The sequence below is a fragment of the Gopherus evgoodei genome, chromosome 10, assembly GCF_007399415.2.
Source record: "Gopherus evgoodei ecotype Sinaloan lineage chromosome 10, rGopEvg1_v1.p, whole genome shotgun sequence".
In the NCBI taxonomy this organism is placed as follows: domain Eukaryota; kingdom Metazoa; phylum Chordata; order Testudines; family Testudinidae; genus Gopherus; species Gopherus evgoodei.
In genome coordinates this window covers 28,046,680-28,067,166 of record NC_044331.1, presented here as the reverse complement: position 1 = coordinate 28,067,166, position 20,487 = coordinate 28,046,680, and the positions used below count along the sequence as shown (strand labels likewise).

At 40.4% G+C, this 20,487-nt stretch overlaps 2 protein-coding genes across 6 annotated transcripts in view; both read right to left on the bottom strand.

Moving 5' to 3' along the window:
• Positions 1-1,383: 1,383 nt before the first annotated feature.
• On the bottom strand, positions 1,384-7,867 carry CCNB2 (cyclin B2). Its single transcript, XM_030578746.1, is given in 12 exon segments — positions 1,384-1,676; positions 1,933-2,043; positions 3,202-3,273; positions 3,275-3,343; positions 4,219-4,455; positions 4,802-4,960; positions 5,035-5,205; positions 5,649-5,677; positions 5,680-5,703; positions 5,706-5,772; positions 5,849-5,977; positions 7,655-7,867. Coding segments are annotated over 12 exon segments (1,197 nt in total). The 5' UTR covers positions 7,679-7,867; the 3' UTR covers positions 1,384-1,571.
• Positions 7,868-11,356: 3,489 nt separating this feature from the next.
• Positions 11,357-20,487, bottom strand: part of RNF111 (ring finger protein 111) — a 97,961-nt gene continuing 88,830 nt past the window's right edge. For 2 of the 5 annotated variants that reach the window (XM_030578740.1, XM_030578741.1), the window contains exons 11-14: positions 20,141-20,233; positions 19,073-19,168; positions 15,744-15,871; positions 11,357-14,331 (exon numbers count right to left, since the gene is read on the bottom strand). In XM_030578740.1, the coding sequence (XP_030434600.1) occupies positions 14,214-14,331; positions 15,744-15,871; positions 19,073-19,168; positions 20,141-20,233 (435 nt within the window). In that variant the 3' untranslated portion in view covers positions 11,357-14,213. The remainder of the gene's footprint in view (positions 14,332-15,743; positions 15,872-19,072; positions 19,169-20,140; positions 20,234-20,487) is intronic. The other 3 variants (XM_030578742.1, XM_030578744.1, XM_030578745.1) reach the window with 2 other exon arrangements.

The window sequence follows — 20,487 nt, the reverse complement described above, 5'->3', positions numbered from 1 at the left end:
AATTAAATCCACTATAAACAGAGAAGGACGTTCTGATTTTTGTTGAGATAGTTTTGCTAATTTACTTCTTCATTGTGTATGTGACATGTTTACAATACTAGCAAACACTGTTAACCCCCTGACTTGTCCCCAGGAAGGTGTTTCTGATTAAGATAGGGAATCTATTTAAAGTCTAAATTAAATGACTAGTTCCCTGTTCAGAGACACTGCAAAAGAGCTCCTGACTGATTCCAGCTGTAGACAAGCCTCTACTCAAGGCAAACCATTAAAGGGAGGGGGTACTGTGTATGCTGTGATCTCAGATGCTATCCCACAGCCATATGGCCACTGCAGCAGATTCCTAGTAGCCCTATTGTGGAGCATAAGAGATGCAAGTATAGAGATAAGGAAGGTTGTTCAGAGTAGCAGCTTTTAACCCTCTCTCCCAAAAGAAGTTGTGAGTAGCCTGGAACTGCTTGAATTGCCATGAAATTTACTGAAAGTTTAGGCCTTAACCTATTTCAGGACTTTGGAAGAGGTTTGAACTTGTGTTTCCTACACTGCAGGAAAGCACTCTAGCCCATAGAGGAGGAGATTTCTGGGGCAGGGTTTTGTCTTCTGTTGAAGCTGCTCCAAATTCAAGTCCCTACCCTGGTACCTAATCAAGTGGGTCTCCTACCTCCTTGGTGAGCACCCAAATCACATCCTTTCTCTAGCCCCATGGCCATCCATTGTAATTTGTTGTAAGAGTTCATTATGAACTGACTAGTAGTTGAACTAGCTTAACTCTAGCAGCTTTTAGAGGAGGAACCCTTTTCTTTACTCTAATTGCCAGTTTCCTACTATCTTCCTCCTTCTGCTAGCAGTAGGAAGCTTTAGTTATGACTGGCATTAAGCTAGTGTCACCTAGAGGGGTGGATGATTTTTTCCATTTTCCAGGCAGCTCAGCCCTGCAAGAGTAACTGTCTTGGCATAAGGTACAGCTTACAGATGCTCCATTTCTGCTGGCCTCCACGCATCATGCACCAGGCATGGTTAACTCTACTCATAAATGTAGACATTCAAGGAGCTGGTCATGGGATTACAACTACATACATGCAGAGATGCATCTGCAAGACTTGGGCTTCTTACTATATCTTAATACTACCGTGCGCAATTTGGGACAACTGTAGATTTAAATCTTTCTCCCCAACAAAAGCCAGGCTGCTCCAGTTTGAGTGGAGATTACATCTAGACACGCTCCTGTTTGCCAGATTCATGTCATATCAACTACACGCTATGAGAGTCATCTCAAGTCTACCCAAAGTTTACTGATTAAGGAAGTTTCACATTTCTTAGGAAAGTCATGTTCTCACAAGCACCATCTACACTTACTATAAGTAATGCCCAGGGAGAGAAGAGTTGTTTTTTTTTAAAAAAGGAGCTTTATTTCTAGATATACGAGAGTATTAGAGGGCAAGTTTAAAAGTTTGCTTTCAGAGGGAATCTGAGGTGTCTGTACTAAGATTGATGGCTATGTACAAAAGCAGCAGTTGTGCCTCAGTTAGGCTCATATTGACAAAGTGCATGGAGTAGGAATGGTCTACCTAGGATTATCCCAAGAGAGATGAAGCAAGATCTTTTACTGTTTTGGAGTTCAGTTGAGGAATTGTGCTGATCCTCATGAGTTTGCTGCTTGCATACTTGTTCCTTATGGCCTGTAGGAATGAGAGAGACTGTTAAGTTTACATTGTTTTGTGCCATGCTTGAGATACTACTAATCTGATCTAAGTGGTTAAGCCACCTACCCATGTCCACTGAAGCACTTTGAAAAGGGGTCAAGAAGTTGCTACCTCTTGACTATTAAGCAAGAGCATACTCTTATAGAGCAATAATGAAGCAGACATCTGTCAAAGTAATTAGTGTTACTTAACATTTCAAACAATTAGATATTTGCCCTTAGCATATACTTACAGTGTATTTTGTTAAGTTCTCATTTACTCTTACTACATTCTTGGCCATATGTTGCATAATTAGCATAAGATTGTCTTCTGTATACCCAGTGTAGTAGTGCTGCTTTACACCCTGCAATACAAGACTAGTCAGAACCCTAGAGTAGCATCTTAAAACAGAGTATGACTGCTGAGGCACTACAGTTAACTCATTACAGTTAACTGAAGTAAAGTTTAGACTGGACATTAGAGCTTTACCATGCATGGCTTAGATCAGAATCATCCTTGCTATTAGGATAGAGTAGTGGTATCCAACTTACAGATATGAAACCCTTACAACCATATTTCAGGAGCATTAAGGAGGCCACAGATTTTCTTGAATCTTGTGTGCTGAGCAGGTTCAGCTGGCAGGAAAATCCTCAGTTGCTAAGCAGCTACTCAGCACACTTCCAGCCCCTGTGCTGCACAAAGCAGTTAGGAGAAGAGGTCACCTGTAACAGCAGGGCTGATTCAAACACTAAAATTGCAGGGCACAACTCAAACATGTTTTGTTCATAATCCAGGGGCAAAGTTTTCTACTTAAAATAGCCCAAGGGCTACAAACAGACACTTAACTTTTGACTGCCTTTCCTAGTAACATGTACCACGTTGTCTACTGCAATATCCTGACATTATTTCCTAGACGTGACGTTTCCCTACCTTGTCCAAGAACTGGTTCTATGCAAAAGCTGTAAAACCAAGCTAACAAGTTAGTGCAGATTGTTTAGAAGTTCAGCTGCTGTGGTTGGAATTCATCATGTAATCACCATTCTTTGTAATATCAGAAAGCATTGCTTTCTGAGGTGGAATTCAGATACTGACCAAAGCCATTTCACTGACTGAAAGTTACTACCAGGCTTCGCCATTAGTGCTCAAGGGACATTTTGAATCAGAGGAGACCTTTTAATGCAAGGGAAGATACTCAAGGCATGTGACCTAGTGGTCAAGCTGGCATTTCCTGCCCATTTTTCCTGAGGATAAATTTAGTTACTTAGCTAGTATGGGCCTGTGCACTAAGTAGCACTGTGACAAAGAAGCGGTCTAGCCTTCCAACTGATAGGCCTGAACATGCCAATGCTTAAGGGCAACAAGCTACAACTGTTCCATTTATTAATTACATTTCTTGGATTACTTATGCTACCACATATACTTTGAAGTTACCTCACTATTCTGTTGGAGTGCAGCCTACATGCTTCAGAAGTTTGACAGCAGTCTATTCTGTAGTCTTGAACAAATCAAGAAAGCAACTCACCCATTCGCCTTGCCCCAGAACCTTTTGAGACAAGCATAGGGCAGCAGCTGCTATCTCTGAAGGATGATGGTGGTATCATATCATAGTCTATAAGTGTCAGCTCCATCAGGTACTTTGCTAGTGTATGTTGCTCAGCATCAGCCTGCCAGATCAACAGCTTGTTAGTTCATGAAATTTGTCACTTCATTAATAGGACCATCAAGGTGGTCCAGGTTAATTCTACTTTATGTTCTTCCTCCTGTTTGGAAAAGAGTTATTGAGCCTGTTCTCTTCGGTCATACAAGTCTTTGCAACTGTGGTGGAAGATGCCAAATTCCCACTTAACCTGGGAAAACAGGTAAGGTTCTCTTGTCTTCCTTCTCCGGAAGTTAGCAGGGCTCAAGTTCAGTCTAACAGGCATGTGTCACTGTAGTGTTTGCAACAAGCACTGCAGCATATTAGCATAACAGACTTGAAAATGAGCAGAGTCCCACCTCTGCCTAAAGAGAGGCTAGAGTAAGACAATGGATTAGTTACTATCAAAAGCAAGCTTGGTATTGCTCATTTTCACCTGATAAGGCAGAGGCTGAGCTGGCCAGTGAAACTATTACTATTAAATTTAATTCCTTGTCTCCCTTCAGTTTACAACAAGCAGCTCACAATACATTACAGCCACAGTTTTAGTATCTTTTTTTAAAAAAAGACAGAACAGAAGCCTCAATATGATTGTAAAAGTTGAGACATTCATGTTATGAATTGCAGCAAAGGTTGATAAGTTACTTTGTGGTCATGGAGTCAAGCAACTCAATACTGCTCTGTCCTTTTCCTATAAGCAGCATTCAGCTATATACATGGCCCACCTACCAGAAGGTCTCCTTCCTGCACCCATGAGCCTCTTTTAGCTCATCATGCTTTAAGTCATGAGGTAAGATTACACTGCCTAAACAGTGTTATTAATGGGAGTCCTGACATTCCATGCCTTCAATACTAGCATCTCATATGCAGGAGGATTTTAAGATAGCTAGCGGAAGTACCTACCTCACCAGCTTTTGACGCTCTCCTTAAGAAGTGAAGTGGTAGAGGGCGTCCCAAGTCAAAATTCAACTCCTTAAGAATCATCATTTCCATCTCTCTGATCTGAGAGCTAGAGTACGCATTGTCAGTGATGTAAACAAAATCCGCAATATCAGGGGAGAATATCTCCTCGTACTTTGAGGCAAGAAGCAATGCTGTAACACCAGCCAGCTGAAGCTTCTTACGGGATACTGGGTGAATCTGTATAAGGTAACAGGAGTTTAGAGAACTGTTTAATCTTTGTGATGTATTACCTTTCAGCAAGCACAAGGTATGTGTTTCCATTTAGTGAGTCAGTACATTTATCTAGATTTAGCCTTAGGATACACTTGTGTCCCTAGAATAACTTGTGTTATGTCAGAACTCCCCCTTCCACCTCCATTTTAGCTCATGTAGAAAAAGTTATAGGTTAAGAGATTTTAAGTTTGCCTGGAAGATCTGTAACCCAGAATCCATAAACAGACAAGAGTTATTTTAGATTGTACTAAAATAAATGAGTCTCTTGATCCAAGCACATATTGTACAGACTTATGTTTCAGATACTTACTTGTAAGAAGCGGTCCATAATTGCAACACACATATACAGTGTTTCCTGCAAGAGCTGAAACCTTGAGTGGACCTGAACCAGCCAATCAACTAGAATTGCACGCATACGCCCATTGATCTCCTTCCCATTGAGGTAGTGTGGACGTACTGATTGCTGCAGCTGTTAAAGAGATCAATATGAAACAGACTGAAAGCTTAATTTCACTCGAATGTGTAGTACTTAGGCATCCATACCTCAAGCTGCCTCAGATACAGATAAATATCCTTTACATAGTCACTACAGAGTTGAGGATTTTCCCAATCATCAGCATCAATATCCTCTATGTTGTTAAGCAGCACATCAGAGAAAGCTTGGCATAGGTCCTCTTCTTTCATGGATACATCCATAGGGGTTGGAGACCGAATCTAGTAGACAGATTATATAGTCACTGAGGTTCATGCATTAAGTCTCTGATTTTAAGCCTCTTCCCCCATACCCCTCACATGAGTTGAGTTTGCCTGTAATACAAACTAGGCCAGCAGCCACCAAAATGGCATGTTGTCTTAGGTTTAAGATACCTACAATATTTGAGCCTATAAGGCCTTTATCCAATTAGATATATTTCATGATCTGACAAGTTCTTTTGCAAGTCTTAACTGGGTAGTGTAATGTCACAGCTCACAGTAGCAACTGTCTTGGGATAATAGACTAAAGCCAAGAAAAATATAAAATTAGTCTGATCTTTTTCTGAAAAGGGGGATAGAGCACATCTATAGACTAAGTGTTAAAACTCTGGCCTAGAAAGGGCTAGAGTGGAGGACCAAAGGTTAGGAACTGGAGAGTGGCATAGGAATTTGCTATTTCCTACCTTTGGAACAGTCTCTTCTTTGAGAGTTAATTCAGTGCAGCTGAAGGTTTAGGTGTGCAGTTACATTTGCTGGTTTAGTAGCTCCTTTTGTAGTTTTTACAGGTACTTTGAAGCTCTCTGTTTTCTACCAGAGGAAAGAACAGTTAACACAAAACTAATAAGTTACTTTTCTGACAGCTAGAGTTGAACTACAGCTTTACCTTGGCTGCATGTGTTCCTCTGGTTGTAACTCTGTTCCCAATCTCTTCCAAAGCAGCCCTTTTGTTAGTTACTTGACTTTTGGCTTTGTTGTTAAGTCCTGTCATAGCATTCTCCACCCCTCTAGTAATCTGCAAGGGAAAATTGTAAGCAAGGTTAAAAAAAGCTAAAGACAACTGTAAGCAGAATTAGTTACTTTCAGATTACTAATCTCATAAAGTCACCCCACCACCATGATATCTGGGCACCCTCAGTAACACTATGTGCCGCTGCACCATGTTTTGTTTCACAGCACACATCTGCTCAGCAGGATGGGAAGGTAAATAAAGGAGAATTAGATTAGATTTGTTACAGAGAGTGCAATTAAAAACTGATTACATTTAAAGAGATTAAAGATGATGTTACCCAAATCTTCTTCCTCACTGGAAACCATGCTTTTTTTTTTAGCATCAATTTTAGAATGCTCACCTGTAGCTTAGCTATTTTAGTGTGTCCACCCAATTGTAACTAAAGCTGAATTTCCATGGAGATGATCCAGTGACCAAACTGGGTTCTCTTATGTCATCACCTAAAGAGGGAATTACTGCCTTATGCATTTTTACAGTGCATAGTAAGACACTGTTGTCTGTCACAGTTATTCCTGTACATGCTGTACTTCAAAGCATCAAAGTACTCCCCTGTTTGAGTTTTAGATAGGGCATCCAAGCCCTGAAAAGCCTTACTGAAACCCAGCCTTCTTTTTTGTTAATGTGATATTAGGAATCTTTCATAAGAACTATAGCTTTCAACAAGGTAAAAAAGCATCACCCTAGAAAGGGTAACATCTACATATGCACAAGTCTTATGAGAAAACTTACTTCGCTGAAAGAACATTTTAGTGGTCACAAGGTAGAAGTTAAATTGTTATCCCTTTTGTCTGAGCAGTTTGCCCATATTTGGGATTTTGCAACACTGTTTCCATGAGGAAACAGGAGGCCAAAGTCAAGTGTATTCTATTCTGAGTGATGCAAAAGATGCATCCGACAAAGTGGGTATTCACCCACGAAAGCTCATGCTCCATTACGTCTGTTAGTCTATAAGGTGCCACAGGACTCTTTGTTGCTTCAAACGATGCAAACAGTCCCATATTCCTGAGAACAGGAAAAAAGATAGGCATTTTACTTGCTGGGAAATCCTTATGCTGTCTCCAGACCAAGTTCGATACCCAAGCAGCTGTGTCTCTGCTCCCACAGGAAAACATGCTCATAACGGCCGCTCTTGCCATCTGCTGAGTTTCCTGCCTGACAGACACAACTGAGAGCAATACCCCAACCCTGCAGGTCTAATTTGTCCCAGGGAAACCACGCAGGCCTTGCCTACACCTAACACTAACTACATCACTCACCGGCGTGAAAAATGCCCCACCCCAGGGAGATGCAGTTAAGCCAACCTAACCCCCGCTATAGGCACCACTCTTGCACTGGCCTAGCTACAGCTCCCAAGGGGGTGTATTCACTATAGCAACGGGAAAAGCCCCTCTGGAGGGGCAGCAAGTGTCGACACGAAGATGGCCGTGCAGCAGGCGGGCTGCAAGTATCGCAGCTGAGGTAGCGTAAGAGACAGTCTTAGCGCTGCTCGGGCTCCACGTGCAGCCGGGGGCCGCAGCCCCCGAGCGGCGCCAGCCGGGCTACGCAGAGGGACGCTGAAGTGCCCCGTCACCTTAGCCTGACGGCAGCGGCCTCCGCACGGGCGCTCTCCAGCCCGCTCCCGGCAGACCCGGCCCGCTCCAGCGCGTCCCCCGCAGCTCGGGGCCGGCGGCCCGCACTCACCGCAGCGCGCCGGACCAGCGCCATGAGGACGGCAGCTCTTGACTGGAGACGGTCGGGCTGTAAGAGCGAGGAGTGAGAACTACCCCTACAACCCTTCCGCCTCCTGATGCAGCTACTACACTATTACGCTAGCGCTCCGCCCTCAGCTTCAAATAGAGCCCCGCCAGTGCTCCCATTGGACAGCTTCGTATAATGCTCTCATATGATTGGTCCAGCTTTCAGGCTCCGCCCCATGCGTTGCCGTGACGATGACCCTTAGCTGGGAAGGGAAAACCGACTTCGAAGCGCTTCCGCGGGAATTGACGTTTTAACAAAACAGAAGATTCACAGGAAGCCGGTTCGGATCTCGGCTATCACTGAGAGTTCTCGCGAGCTCGGCCTTGCGCAAAGGGGCTTGGGACACGTAGTCACCTCGGGTGGAGGCGGCGCTCAGACAGGCCGGGCGGCGGGAAGGGGACCAGCCTTGTTCCGCAAGCTGAGCGCGCGGCGCTGAAAGGCGGGTCTTTAGAGAGCGGCCCGGTGAGTGCAGGGCGCCGCGGAGACCACGCGCGCGTAGGAGTGACTCACCTGGCCGCTCCTGGGCAGCGCCCCCTGTCTGCAGTTAGGTAACAAATCCTGCATGTGGAAGTGGCACTTTCCAGGTAAAGAGGTGGCCCTACAGTACTTGTACCTGTATGAGGTGAACTGAAAAATACAATGTCTTTTGTCATTGTTACAGTGCGAATACAGTATTTGTAATCAAAGTGAGCACTGTACACTGTGCATTGTAACTGAAATTGCTATATTTAAAAATATACAAAATCATTCCCTAATACTTAAAACATTTAAATTGGTATTCTATTAACAGTGCATTTGCAACTGATTTTTTAATTATTAATTTTGAGTTAATCATGAATTAACTATTAATTGACATCCCTTATATTTTTTTATATATATATATATATATATATATACACACACACAGACAGGCTACACCCCAGTACACAGTTTCGTGAGCTGAATCAAGAGATGAGTGCTTTTTCTCTTATTCATCCAGTTATTTTTCATATTATATATAGGTATGTTAAAGTTCCTAATGGCCTTCAAGGTCCTTTATACCTTGTGAACCAAATCCAACAAAATATCAAGGTCTCTCTGGCACTGAGGGCCCACTAAACCTATCAGAAGCTCATATTGCAGCACAAACTTATAGACGATATATTTGGTGGTTAAAATCTGTGCAATTAGCACATGAAGTTGTGTCTTCAGTGTATCTACAAATTTGATCTTTAAAATGGAAAAGTGGGAAAATTAGGTATTGAAACAGTAACTCCTTGCTTAATGTTGAAGTTATGTTCCTGAAAAATGTGACTTTAAATGAAACAATATTAAGGAAATCCAATTTCACCGTAAGAATTAATGCGGGGGAGGGAGTTAGGTTCCAGGGAATTTTTTTTCACCAGACAAGACTATATTTTTGAGAGAGAGATATATATACACACACATACACACACTATAAGTTTTAAACAATTTAATACTGTACACAGCGATGATTGTGAAGCTTGGTTGAGGTGGTGAAGTCAGAGGGTGAGATATTTCCCAGGGAGCAGCTTACTGCTAAATGATGAACTAGCACTCAGCTGAGCCCCCAATGACTAACACACTGTTGTTAATGTAGCCTCACACTCTACAAGACAGCACAAATGGAGGGAGAGGAGATAGCATGGCAGAAAGAGACCAACACACACCCCGTGTGTGAGATGTGTTTTGCCCCTTTAAGTAAGGTGACGCCACTAACTGCATTGCCTTTTTAAGTAGATCAGCAAGTTGAGACAGGAGCTGCTGTCAGCAAGCTCCATCTGTCCTGACCTCTGTTGTGTCCTGTCTCTTTCTCCCCCACCCCTCATGGAGATAGGGGAAGGGGGTCACCCTGTTTCCAAGCCCCCACCAGTTAGCTCCAACAGGCTGCTCTTTCTGCAAGCAGTGGACAAAGCAGACAGCTGCCAAACAATTATGTAAGAGAGCATTGTGCAACTTTAAATGAGCATGTTCTCTCATCAGCAACATAACCGTTAATGACTTTAAGTGAGGAGTTACTGTAATGTCTTAGAACAGTTGAGCAAAGTATATCCAACTACCCTTTTTTCTTTAATGTATCATGTAGTTGCATAGGAGGCATGGCTAATATTCAAGCAGAGGGGTAGTCCTAAATACAGTTCTACTGCCTATAATATATAAGAGCATATTTTCTTACAGTGGAGAACCCGAAAAGACCCTTGTAAACAACTATGCCTCATAACACCTGGATTTACTACAGGTTAAATTCTATTTGATATGGGTGTGGCTCAAAGAAAGGTTATGTAGCATGGCTATAACACCTGCCAGTGGCAAATATTAAAGAGCAGAGCATGAATTGGGGTTCCTCTAATTCTCCATACTCACTATAGGCTCATCAAACATTTACTCCTTTTTGACAGCAGAGCTGAAAAAATCAGCACAGCTTTTTTCAACAAGGTGAAATCTAACAGACATGCTACTCCAATAAAGACTGTTACTAGTTCCAGTTAGCTTTCATTGTGTTCACCTGTACAAGCACTCCATACTTATGTTTCTTTCAGTGTTTCTTATTTTTGAATTAATTTTTTGTGCCTCAGCCTTTGAGTGTAATCGTTTGATTTTAAGTCTTCCAAGCTATCCATTTGTCATAATTTGATCTTACATATCTTACAACTGTCTTAAGAAAGGTCATTCTTTGCCATACCATACCAATTTGTTTTCGTTGCTTTAAGGCTCAGTTTCTTCCTGCTTTATCAGCACAGTCCCATTTTATGGTATGCTCTAATATTTTTCCCTCTGTTATCCCATGCAATGTCATTATGTGTTCAGATGTAGCCAGTAATGCATGTTTAGGACTCAGCTTTGCCTAAATGTTCCCTAATGTTTCACAGTAAATCCTTTAGTTCTTCAGTCAGTCCCAGTCAGACTAGGACAGTGGTATAATGGGAGGTCTGCCCTTCAGGCTGCTCCAAGTATGGACTTTTTACTTTCCTTAATGTGGAGTTCCATAGCAAGGCTTTGTTATAGTACATTCATTATTATGCAGGCAACAACTCAAGATGTTTGCATGGAAGTAAAAACCATACAAAAATGGTGAGAAAGGAACTTCTCATATACTGAAGGTTTTCCCAGATTCAGTGGTACAATGGATTTGTGCTGTAAAGATTTAACCTCAAGGTACCTCAGGGTAATAATAGTGGAAGGCAAAGTAAAACATCAAAGATAAACATCCAATACATGGTCCCAGCACCACTGCTTTTGACTGTTTCATGGTGTTTTGGTAGTTCAGTTTTCATCAGCATGAAACACACATACTCCTGCTTCAGAAGCTAGTTTTCAATTCACTCACATTTTTTGTTGTAGAACAATCAACATGAAGGTGTTTGAAAATTTCCTTTCATATTCCAAACCCATTTTTTGTGGTTCAGTCACTTAGGCTGCTATCATCATGGGAGAAAATTCTAATACCATGCAAGTATTATGTTCCCTAAGCTGGATTTACACTTTGAGTGCAAAATAAATCAGTGTTTTCTTATGTACACAAGTAAACAATTCTAGTTGTAATTTGCATGAATTCTCTTAGTTGTAGAGAAAATGACAAATGCTGTGGGTATAGCATTTCAAACAATCCACTATTTTAATTAAGACACTGAATTCAGTATATAGTTGGAGGTTTATAAAAAATTTAATCCTTTCATACTGAGGTTGTGATGTTCCCAAACACATCCATTGTTAGGATGCAAGTAAACAACTTATGCCAAAGAATTACTGTGAAAATGAAGAGCTTATAAACTAGGAGGCAAAAGGGAAAACAACTTTTATGAAAAACAGACTTCAGATGATCAGTCTAACATTTTATTTATTGCATACAAAAGGATTTGTTCTGACAATGGAATTTTATATGAAAAGTAATTTGATGCATACTGTTGCGACTTATCTTGAAAGTCAAAGATGCTGCAGAAAACTTAAGGCAATGCATCTAAGCAAGTAAAGCATAGTAAGTGGTGGAAATTTTCAAAAACCCATTCATTTTCCTTTCCCTAAATTATATCAGGTCACAACTTTCTGGAATAGGAGTAGGCTGCAGGTTTATTAGCCCCTGCACCAGCACATAGCAGGAACTGAGATTCCTTGCACATAACTGTTAAAACATCACTTTACAATATGTTATGTATACATTTAAAAGCAAGACAGTATCAGTAGCAGTTATAAAATAGGTCAACTCATGGGCCACTAAAATACCTCTAAGTACCAGACACCGAAATCTGGTGCATTTAAAAAAAAAAAAGTCTGTGCTTCTTTGTCCCTGGAAGGTATGCCAAAGTGGACTCATTGTGCACCCTTGGTCTCAGTTATTTCCATGTCTCTACGTACCTATGATTTAACACTAAAAAAGTGAGTGTCCTCACACTTTCAAGCATCAGTTGGGGTGCACCCATGGAAACCTACCTCCCTCCTTTTTTCTTCATATGCATTGAAGAATGGAAAAGGGCTCCTGTTTGGTCTTTCTAGTTAATTTTATCCACTACAGCTTCAATCACAGGTCCTTATAGCTACATACTCTACGAAGCTTCAGTTTAAAACCATGACAGTTTGGAGAAGCCAAATCACACATTACCTTTCTCCCTAATCCCCCTCACCCCACCAAATTAAACACAAAATGATTCAAGTAATCAAATTAAGTTTACTTTTAACAATGCAAGTAAGCTTTAAAATGTCCATTAATCACAACTGTTACGACAAAACTTCTCCCTGCTTAATGCCTTAGTGCCAGAGGTATTAAGTCTATTGCCAGCAATGGACATTGCATTGGAAAATGCTACTCCTGACATGAAAGGATTGGGGGAGGGCGGAAAAAAAAAGGGGGGGAGGCACGGAAGCTGCTTTTAACCAGACAAACAGGTATCAAATTAGACAAGGTCACACTTATAAATGGATCACAATTTGTTAGGTGTAAACAAAACATTTTGATTTGTGTTTTACTGTAAACTGTTTTACACTGAACTGATTATGAAAGACACAGGGGAAACTGAAGGTATTTATTATTCAATCCACTTACAAAGCAGGTGGCTTAATGCAAGCTTATTGACATGTTCATATATGATCCCATAGGAACATCTCTTCCAGGTTGTGACAGTAATACTGTCTTGATGTTCTTAAGCCTCTCTTCAACACATTTTAAATAAACTATACTATACTGTGTGTCAAAGTATTTTGATAAGGAACTTGTCCCAAAGTGGATTAAACTTCCTCCAAAGGAGAAACGTTAGTACATTAATTTAATTCTATATACTATATTATGCAGCAAATCTTTTAACTATAGAAAATATTTTCAATCAGTGATGGACTGTTGGTAATTTATAAAGAGGGAATCTATGATCAAAGCAAAACAAGGTAATCACATCTGTATCAGTTTCTACAGATATTTACAGATTTTTAAGTTACTAGTGACAAAACAAGTGACAGGTGAATTTAGCTGACTATTAATTTTAAAACCAATAAAAATCCCATGAGAGATCTGGGATCTTTAAAAGTTCTAAGAATGCATGGATCCTGCCTTAAGAACTGCAATTCTAGGTTCTGATTGAACGGCTTTACAAAACCAATGTGCGCAGGTAATGTGACATACTTAGCAGAAGACTTAACAAAATTCTACATATATTTTGTTTCCCTAAAATGCATTCAATCTGCAAGTATCTACAATCCAGCTAATTGAAATCAATATTTAGTGTTCATTAGAGCTGTTTCATAGCAACAAATATTAAGTTAGGGATTCAAATTTCTAGACATTGTAAGAAAATGATAAATACAATCTGATCAGCAGTCTAAATGTTTAATATTGACATTCAAATATATCTGTATTGTGCTGAAAGTTTAAAAACATAAAAATTTGATCAGACAAAACTCTGGTGAGGAGTATACCAGCTGTATCAGTCAGATTGAATATAGTTTGTAGTCTGTTCCCAGTATTAAGGATGGTATTTGACTCAGAACTGATATTGTAAATATACAGCAGCCGTTTTTTCCTAATTAAGGAATGTCTTAATATACAATATTATCCTTCTCTAGATGATCTTTATACATTAAACTAAAATACATGATTGATTAAATTAAGAAATCCAAAGTTAGTAATGAGTGAAATCATATTCTCAAAGCTTGATACTATGGGAGAAAGAGGAACAACACACAATTCTACTTACTAAAGCAGCTAATCTTGCCTGCAAGTTTGGGGTCACAAAGCCCATAATATGTGCAAACAAATGCAATACAAGGAACCATGCAAAATACAGTAAAATGAATTAAAAGAAAAAAATGTAAAACCTAAAAAAGCTTTATAAATACACTGAAACAACTGTCTACATAAACTGTAGGTCTAGCATTAGTTGTACCATATAGCAGAGATAGCACTCTAGGATCAATGCTTCCAAATCTGCGCAGGTAAGTCATGCCATCTTTGGTAGACTGCAGTACCAGGAAGGATGGAAGGGAGTGAAAAGGAGGACAAGAGTTCTGGAAAATGGTGTCAACTTTCACTTGGCAGCTGAGCTTCAATGTCCACTCTGCAAATGGGGCACTTCTTGTTAGTAATCAACCACTGATCTACACACACTTGATGGAAAAGGTGCATACATGGAAGGCGCCTGTTAGCAGAAAAGAAAGGAGTTAATTTTTAATATAGTATTTACAATGTTATTAGTATTTCTTGCTGCTGAAATCTTTTTATATATAAAAATTGGCACCAGCCAAAAATAAAAGAACAAAGGGATATAGCTCATTACATTAAATGTCAGTAAGATTAAAAGGATAGAACATTTTTATGCAGCATTCTATGGGACAGACTATGCTCTGTTACAGTGCCGTAAATCTGCTGCATCTTCAGTAGAGTTACTCCAGACTTCCATTAGCAAAGAGGAATTGGGCTGTATAGAATTAACACAAGGAATCCATTGTTCAAGATAGTGAGGGAAACAGCATAGAAAGATTTTTAAAAGGAAACTAATAGCATCTGCAATTATCATATCTATCTTTTATTAGTGTTATCAGTCATGGCTCAAGACATGAGCTTGACTGACAACTGACCTGCCATTTGCCTCCTCACCAGTTGTGTGGTCCTGGACAATCAGCTCAGTGCATTAAGAGGACTTTCACCATCCGCTGGACCAACAACACTGGCTATTGTTGGAGGTAGGATATACGATCTGATTTGCCAATGCCCCCTAAAAGCTTTTCATACGATTATAATTTATTTGATATTACAGAAGTCAATATAGAAATTGAGAATTATTGCTGATAACTGACAGTAAGACAGATCTCCCTTGTTTAAATGCATTTCTAAATATATCAAGGGAGTGCTTTTATTACTCCTGGGGGGATTCTGCGTGACTGCACAACAGCAGAAAATGTGCCTCCTCCCACCAGAATTCCTGTGCTTCCCTGCAGAAATGGCAGAGAAGCCACGTGGGAGGACAACCATAGATAGTTTTTTTGAGGGGGATTGCCTCTCTCCAAACAGAGGTGAGGCATGGGGAGGGGGCACATGGAGTTACGTGCTACTGCCCTTCCTGCCCCGTCATTTCTGATTTCTGCAACAAGCACGGAACAGCCCAGCTGGTTCCTCTGACTGAACGCAGCCTCCTGGGTCCTAATGCCAGTTGTGCTCCCCTTCTGTGTGCTGGGAGACTTTCTGTTTTCTGTGCAACAGTGAGTGCTGAAAATGAGGAAAGGAGGGAAGAATAGGGCAGGGGGAGGGGAATGTGGGAATGAGGATGGAGAAGAAAAGGGGATAGGGGAACTGTGGTGATCTCCCACCTCAATGCAGCCAGTGGAATTGTGCTCCCCACTGCCATGCTGGAACCACATTTATTGACAAATAAAATGTGCAGAAGTTTAAAATAGTGTATGCATAATTTTTAATTATTTGGTGCAGAATTCCCTCCGGAGTATTTTATGCTGCAAAATTTAAAAGTAAACTTTTTTTTTCCTGGGTGCTAATCTAAAGGTGTTCTGGCACTGGATTTTGATTTTTTATTAGGTACTAGTAGTGTTTATTTACCTGACATCTTCACCTTCCTCTAATATAGACAAACAGATGGTACACTTTTCCTCTGTGTCTTCCTCTGTTCCTTCCTCCCCATCTTGTTTGCAGTGCAGTTTCCTCTGTGAGAACCAATCAGTTGTTACCTTATTAGTAGAGATGACATTATTGACAAACTGAGTAGAATCTGTTTTTATGCATATTCAACATTTCATTTCTAGGAAAACATCTGATTGACAAATTACATCTTACATTTTAAAAAGTAAATCTTCAACTTTCTTGCTTCTAACTACTAGATATCAAAGATTAAAAGTTAAAATGAGTATAGATATAAGAGCATAAAGAGTTAATAAAGACTGGAATCATAGAATATCAGGGTTGGAAGGGACCTCAGGAGGTCATTTAGTCCAACCCCCCGCTCAAAGCAGGGCCAATCCCCAGACAAATTTTTACCCCAGTTCCCTATGGCCCAACCCATCTGTCACAACTCCCTATCCCTAGACCCAGAAATGGGAAATTCTGGGTGTAGCAAATGTGGCAGGACAGCCCCCCCCCCCCCCCAAAAAAAAAAAAAAAAGTCTAGGTGTCTGTTAGTTTAGAAGATATTTGGGACTGTGAAGTTAAAGATTTTTTTGTCTCTAAGCATATGAATATCTTGATTTCATGCATGAACAAACATTTCAAGCAAAACTGATGGTTGAATTATTCTCCTGTAAAGTCTGGTACCTTAAACCTTTACCTATTAAATACCACCATCCATATTACTGACAGGGTCTTGTATATAATGTAGTCTCCAATGGCCTAAATTGCCTCATACTTGTGAATTACTTTTAAATTGCCACATAACTACTCCAGAATCAAAGCTCTGCTTTTAAGAAGTCGTCTATTCCTTAGACTAATGGAAGCCTTCAAAGTGTGAACAGAGTAACGGAAAAAAGCCTTTACTCACCTTGCGTAACTGTTGTTCTTCGAGATGTGCCGCTCATGTCCATTCCATTCCAGGGTGTACGTGTGCCATGTGCATGGTTACTGGAGATTTTCCCTTTGTTGTACCCGTAGAGCCAGCTCTGATGATCCCAGGAGACCCATGCTCATGCACCAATATATAGGGCACTGCCAGCCCTGCACCCTCTCAGTTCTTCTTGCCGTCAACTCTGACGGCGGGGATGGAGGGCAGGTCATGGAATGGATATGAGCAACACATCTCAAAGAACAACAGTTACAGAAGATGAGTAACCTTTTTTTCTTCTCTGAGTGCTCGCTCATGTCGATTCCATTCTGGGTGACTCAAGCATAAAAACCTGAAGGTGGGCAAGGAGTTCAAAGTCGGGGGAGGATCCCAGACATGGCAAAATGCTGTTGCTATCTGTCTTTGTGGGGAGGGAGAGTGGCCCGACATGGGTCGCAACTCACTTGTGCCTCCCGTGGGCACTGGGGAGCGCCCTCTCTTTTCCCAGTGCCGGCAGGGCATTGTGCATCAAAAGTACTCGGTGCAGAGTCCGATCTGCTTGGCTCAGAGGCTAACCTGAGTGCCGCTTCCATAAGTAGGGCTTTAAGCCTGATGCCCTCGTCCTTCTGTGTCCTCAGTCTAAACCCACAACAAATCTTGCATCATTCTTTAACATGCACTTACTGCATGGGTTTGCCACAGTCCATTCACGCTTTAAACCCTGAGGACCAGGGCATGCCCTGACCACAGAGCAACATCCCTAAAGAGGACTATCCAACTACTAAAAAAAAAAAAAAAAGCATAACTAACTAACTACTGAATATAACTATTTACAAGAATACAGTTCAATTAAACACTAGGCAAGTGTTTTCACAAAGGAAAGAAAGGCTGCTCTGACAACCATCACAGGTGGTAAGAAGGGTGCAGGGCCAGTGGTGCCCTATATACCAGTGCATGAGCACAGGCCTCCAGAGCTAGCCTTATGGGTACCACTAAAGGAAAATTTCTGGCAACCATGTACACAGCACACGCACACCCCAGAATGGAACTGACATGAGCAAGCACTCGAAGAAGAACAATGATGTTTGCCCAAGTCTGTCAACAGTTTGTTACAGCTCGTCAGATGAAATATATCTATTATTCTCCACAGTGTGAGCACTGAAGACCAATGACAATTTAAAATGTCACCATTGATTATTTCATTGCTTGATATTATTGCTGAAATAATGAGCTATGTGATTACTCACTGTTGTTCAAGATAGTAATAGATACTCTGAAACGGTGCATTGAGGCAGTTAGATGCTATCCAGGGTCAGTGGGATGTGACCAAAATTGCCACCTTTCTGTCTTTGCCCAAGAGGAGGCATTAAAGAGAAGATGCATCCCCTCGACAGTAACAAAAGATCTCAACTGACTTGTGACTACCTGTCCTACCTACCTTCCTGTCCCCCTTTGCCTCAAACACCTTCCTGGATGCAAAAAGTCTAAAATGTCCTCTACCCAGCTGCCTAAACTTTGAGCTTTTCTCCCCTACAACCGAGTTACTTTGTCAGTACAGAACTCTGCAGTACACTTTAAAATTTAGAAACAGAATAAAATTAATGGAAGATAAAAATAAAAGGAATGCTGTACTGATGGAACTGGACAGGAGATACAGAGGGAGGAGAGAACTGAGAAGGAGGCAGTGTTGCATAGGTCAAGGGCTCCTGCCGAATACTTCAGGTCTAATGTCACACAGGACTGATTGATCTAAATAGACTACTGAAAGATTTAAAGAGTATGAATTTGACTACAAATCCATCTAGTTTTCCTTCAGAATTTTAGCTTATATAGCCAAGGGCTGCAATTGGACTAAAAGGCATACTCTAAAAGATATGGGCTTTTTTCCTTTACATTTGTGTTACGGTGTTCCACATAACATAGCAGGGCGATGTTTCCTAATTTCCTACATATCTACAATGATGTATGGGTCATTCCTTGCTCTAAATGCAAAGAAATGATAACTTTTGCTCAGATATATGGATATGTTTATAAGTCGCCTTTTCATTAAGTTGTCTAACCTTTTTCTTTAAAAAAAAAAAAACACACTAAATCAAGCTCCGCCCATATCTTTAATTCCAAATTCCTCAGAATACAAAAAGAACTAATTTAATTTAATTTAATTTTTCTTACTTGTTTTAAGATTATACTTGCTCCTCATTCAGATGTTAACCAAAAACTGGGATGGAGAAAAGTCCATAACAAAGGTAAAAAGTCTGGGTGTCATTTTCAAAATAGCAGTAACTTTCTGAGATAAATTTTTCTTACAAAACTTTATATTAGGACTATATATAGAAGACAGGTGGTAATATCTAGTATATCTGCAAAAGTAAATATACAAATATAGAGAAATCCTCACCTTTTTGTATTTGTGTGGATAAGTGCACCTTTCAATAGTTCCCTGGGAGGCTCCACGATTAACATTGCCTAATCGCTCTTCCAAGTGAATCAATTCCTGAAGTCAAAGGATAACCAAGGTAAGAACTATGCTAAATAGTTGTTAGTTTTATTCTATCCACAGAATGATAAACCAGACACCACCATTAGTTCTCCCACTTATTCACTCTCAGATAATTTACCTGAGAGTAGCAGGATTACAATTAAATCTATGATGTGCAAGAAAAGTTGGGGCTTTCTGAAAAAAGATACACAGCAGTTTTTGTCGCTTTAACAGATAGGAAAATATTGTTTTATGCCTAAAAACTGGCAACTGTTTTTATAATCTAGAAATGACTGGTTGGTATGTTCATAAATACTCGTGTGTCTAGTGAGGAAATTCACTAGACACATTTCACTAGATACATTTCATTAAAATGGTATTCAAATATATTTGCTTTCTAAAGGCTTGAAAGAGAAAAGATAGCTTATGAGGAATATACAGTGACTGATTTCTTATTCTCCAGCAATACAAAATTTATTATTAGAACCATGAGCTCTCACTGAAGGTTGTTTTTTTTCAGTGGACTAGTTCATTAACTCTCTGCATCTGATACCATATTTACAGCTTCAGTTCCTGTACTACATGATTAATTGAGGACAGCACTGTCAAAATTGCCAAGTTTCACTGCCATGAGGTGGATCTCAGTTGTTTAGAGGCACCAGTACCTTTCACCACTGTCTTGGAATGTATGACATCCTGTTTATAGTAACAGCTAGATGTAGTATCAGTTAATAGCCACCTAATGCTACCCTGTCCAGGAAAAAAAGGCATCTTTTATTGACTAACTTTTTTCAGATACAATTCACTCACTTTTAGTATCCATTCTGCTCCTAGTCTGTGATAACAGCCAAAAGTCATTCTAAAAGAAGGGCATTTTCTATACATTTATTTCTTTTATATCCATATGCAGGGCTAATCCTGCAGCGTACCCTCCCCTCATTCCCTCAACATATTTTGGCATACATCTGTGTTTATTCTATTACAAACCTCAAAATTGCCCCTGAAAGGGCCTCTGAATGATGTTCCATCCAATCCCGATGAAATGTAACGGATGTGAGGGTAGCCCGCCATGTCTGGAACCTATTCAAATAGCAGACGTAAGTTAAACCTATTCAGAACAGTTTCGGTATTTTACTGTTCATGTTGCAAAACATAAGATCCTTTTGCTTTTATTAAAGTCACTCAGTCTCAACTTGAACTATCACATACAATTCCAACTAATAGTACTGAAACACCACACTGAGCTTCCTTATTGTAGTGCTCTCTAATATAACCAGAACCAAGAACCCTTATGGGAGACTAGATGCTCTTCTATTATGGTTCTCTCCATCTTC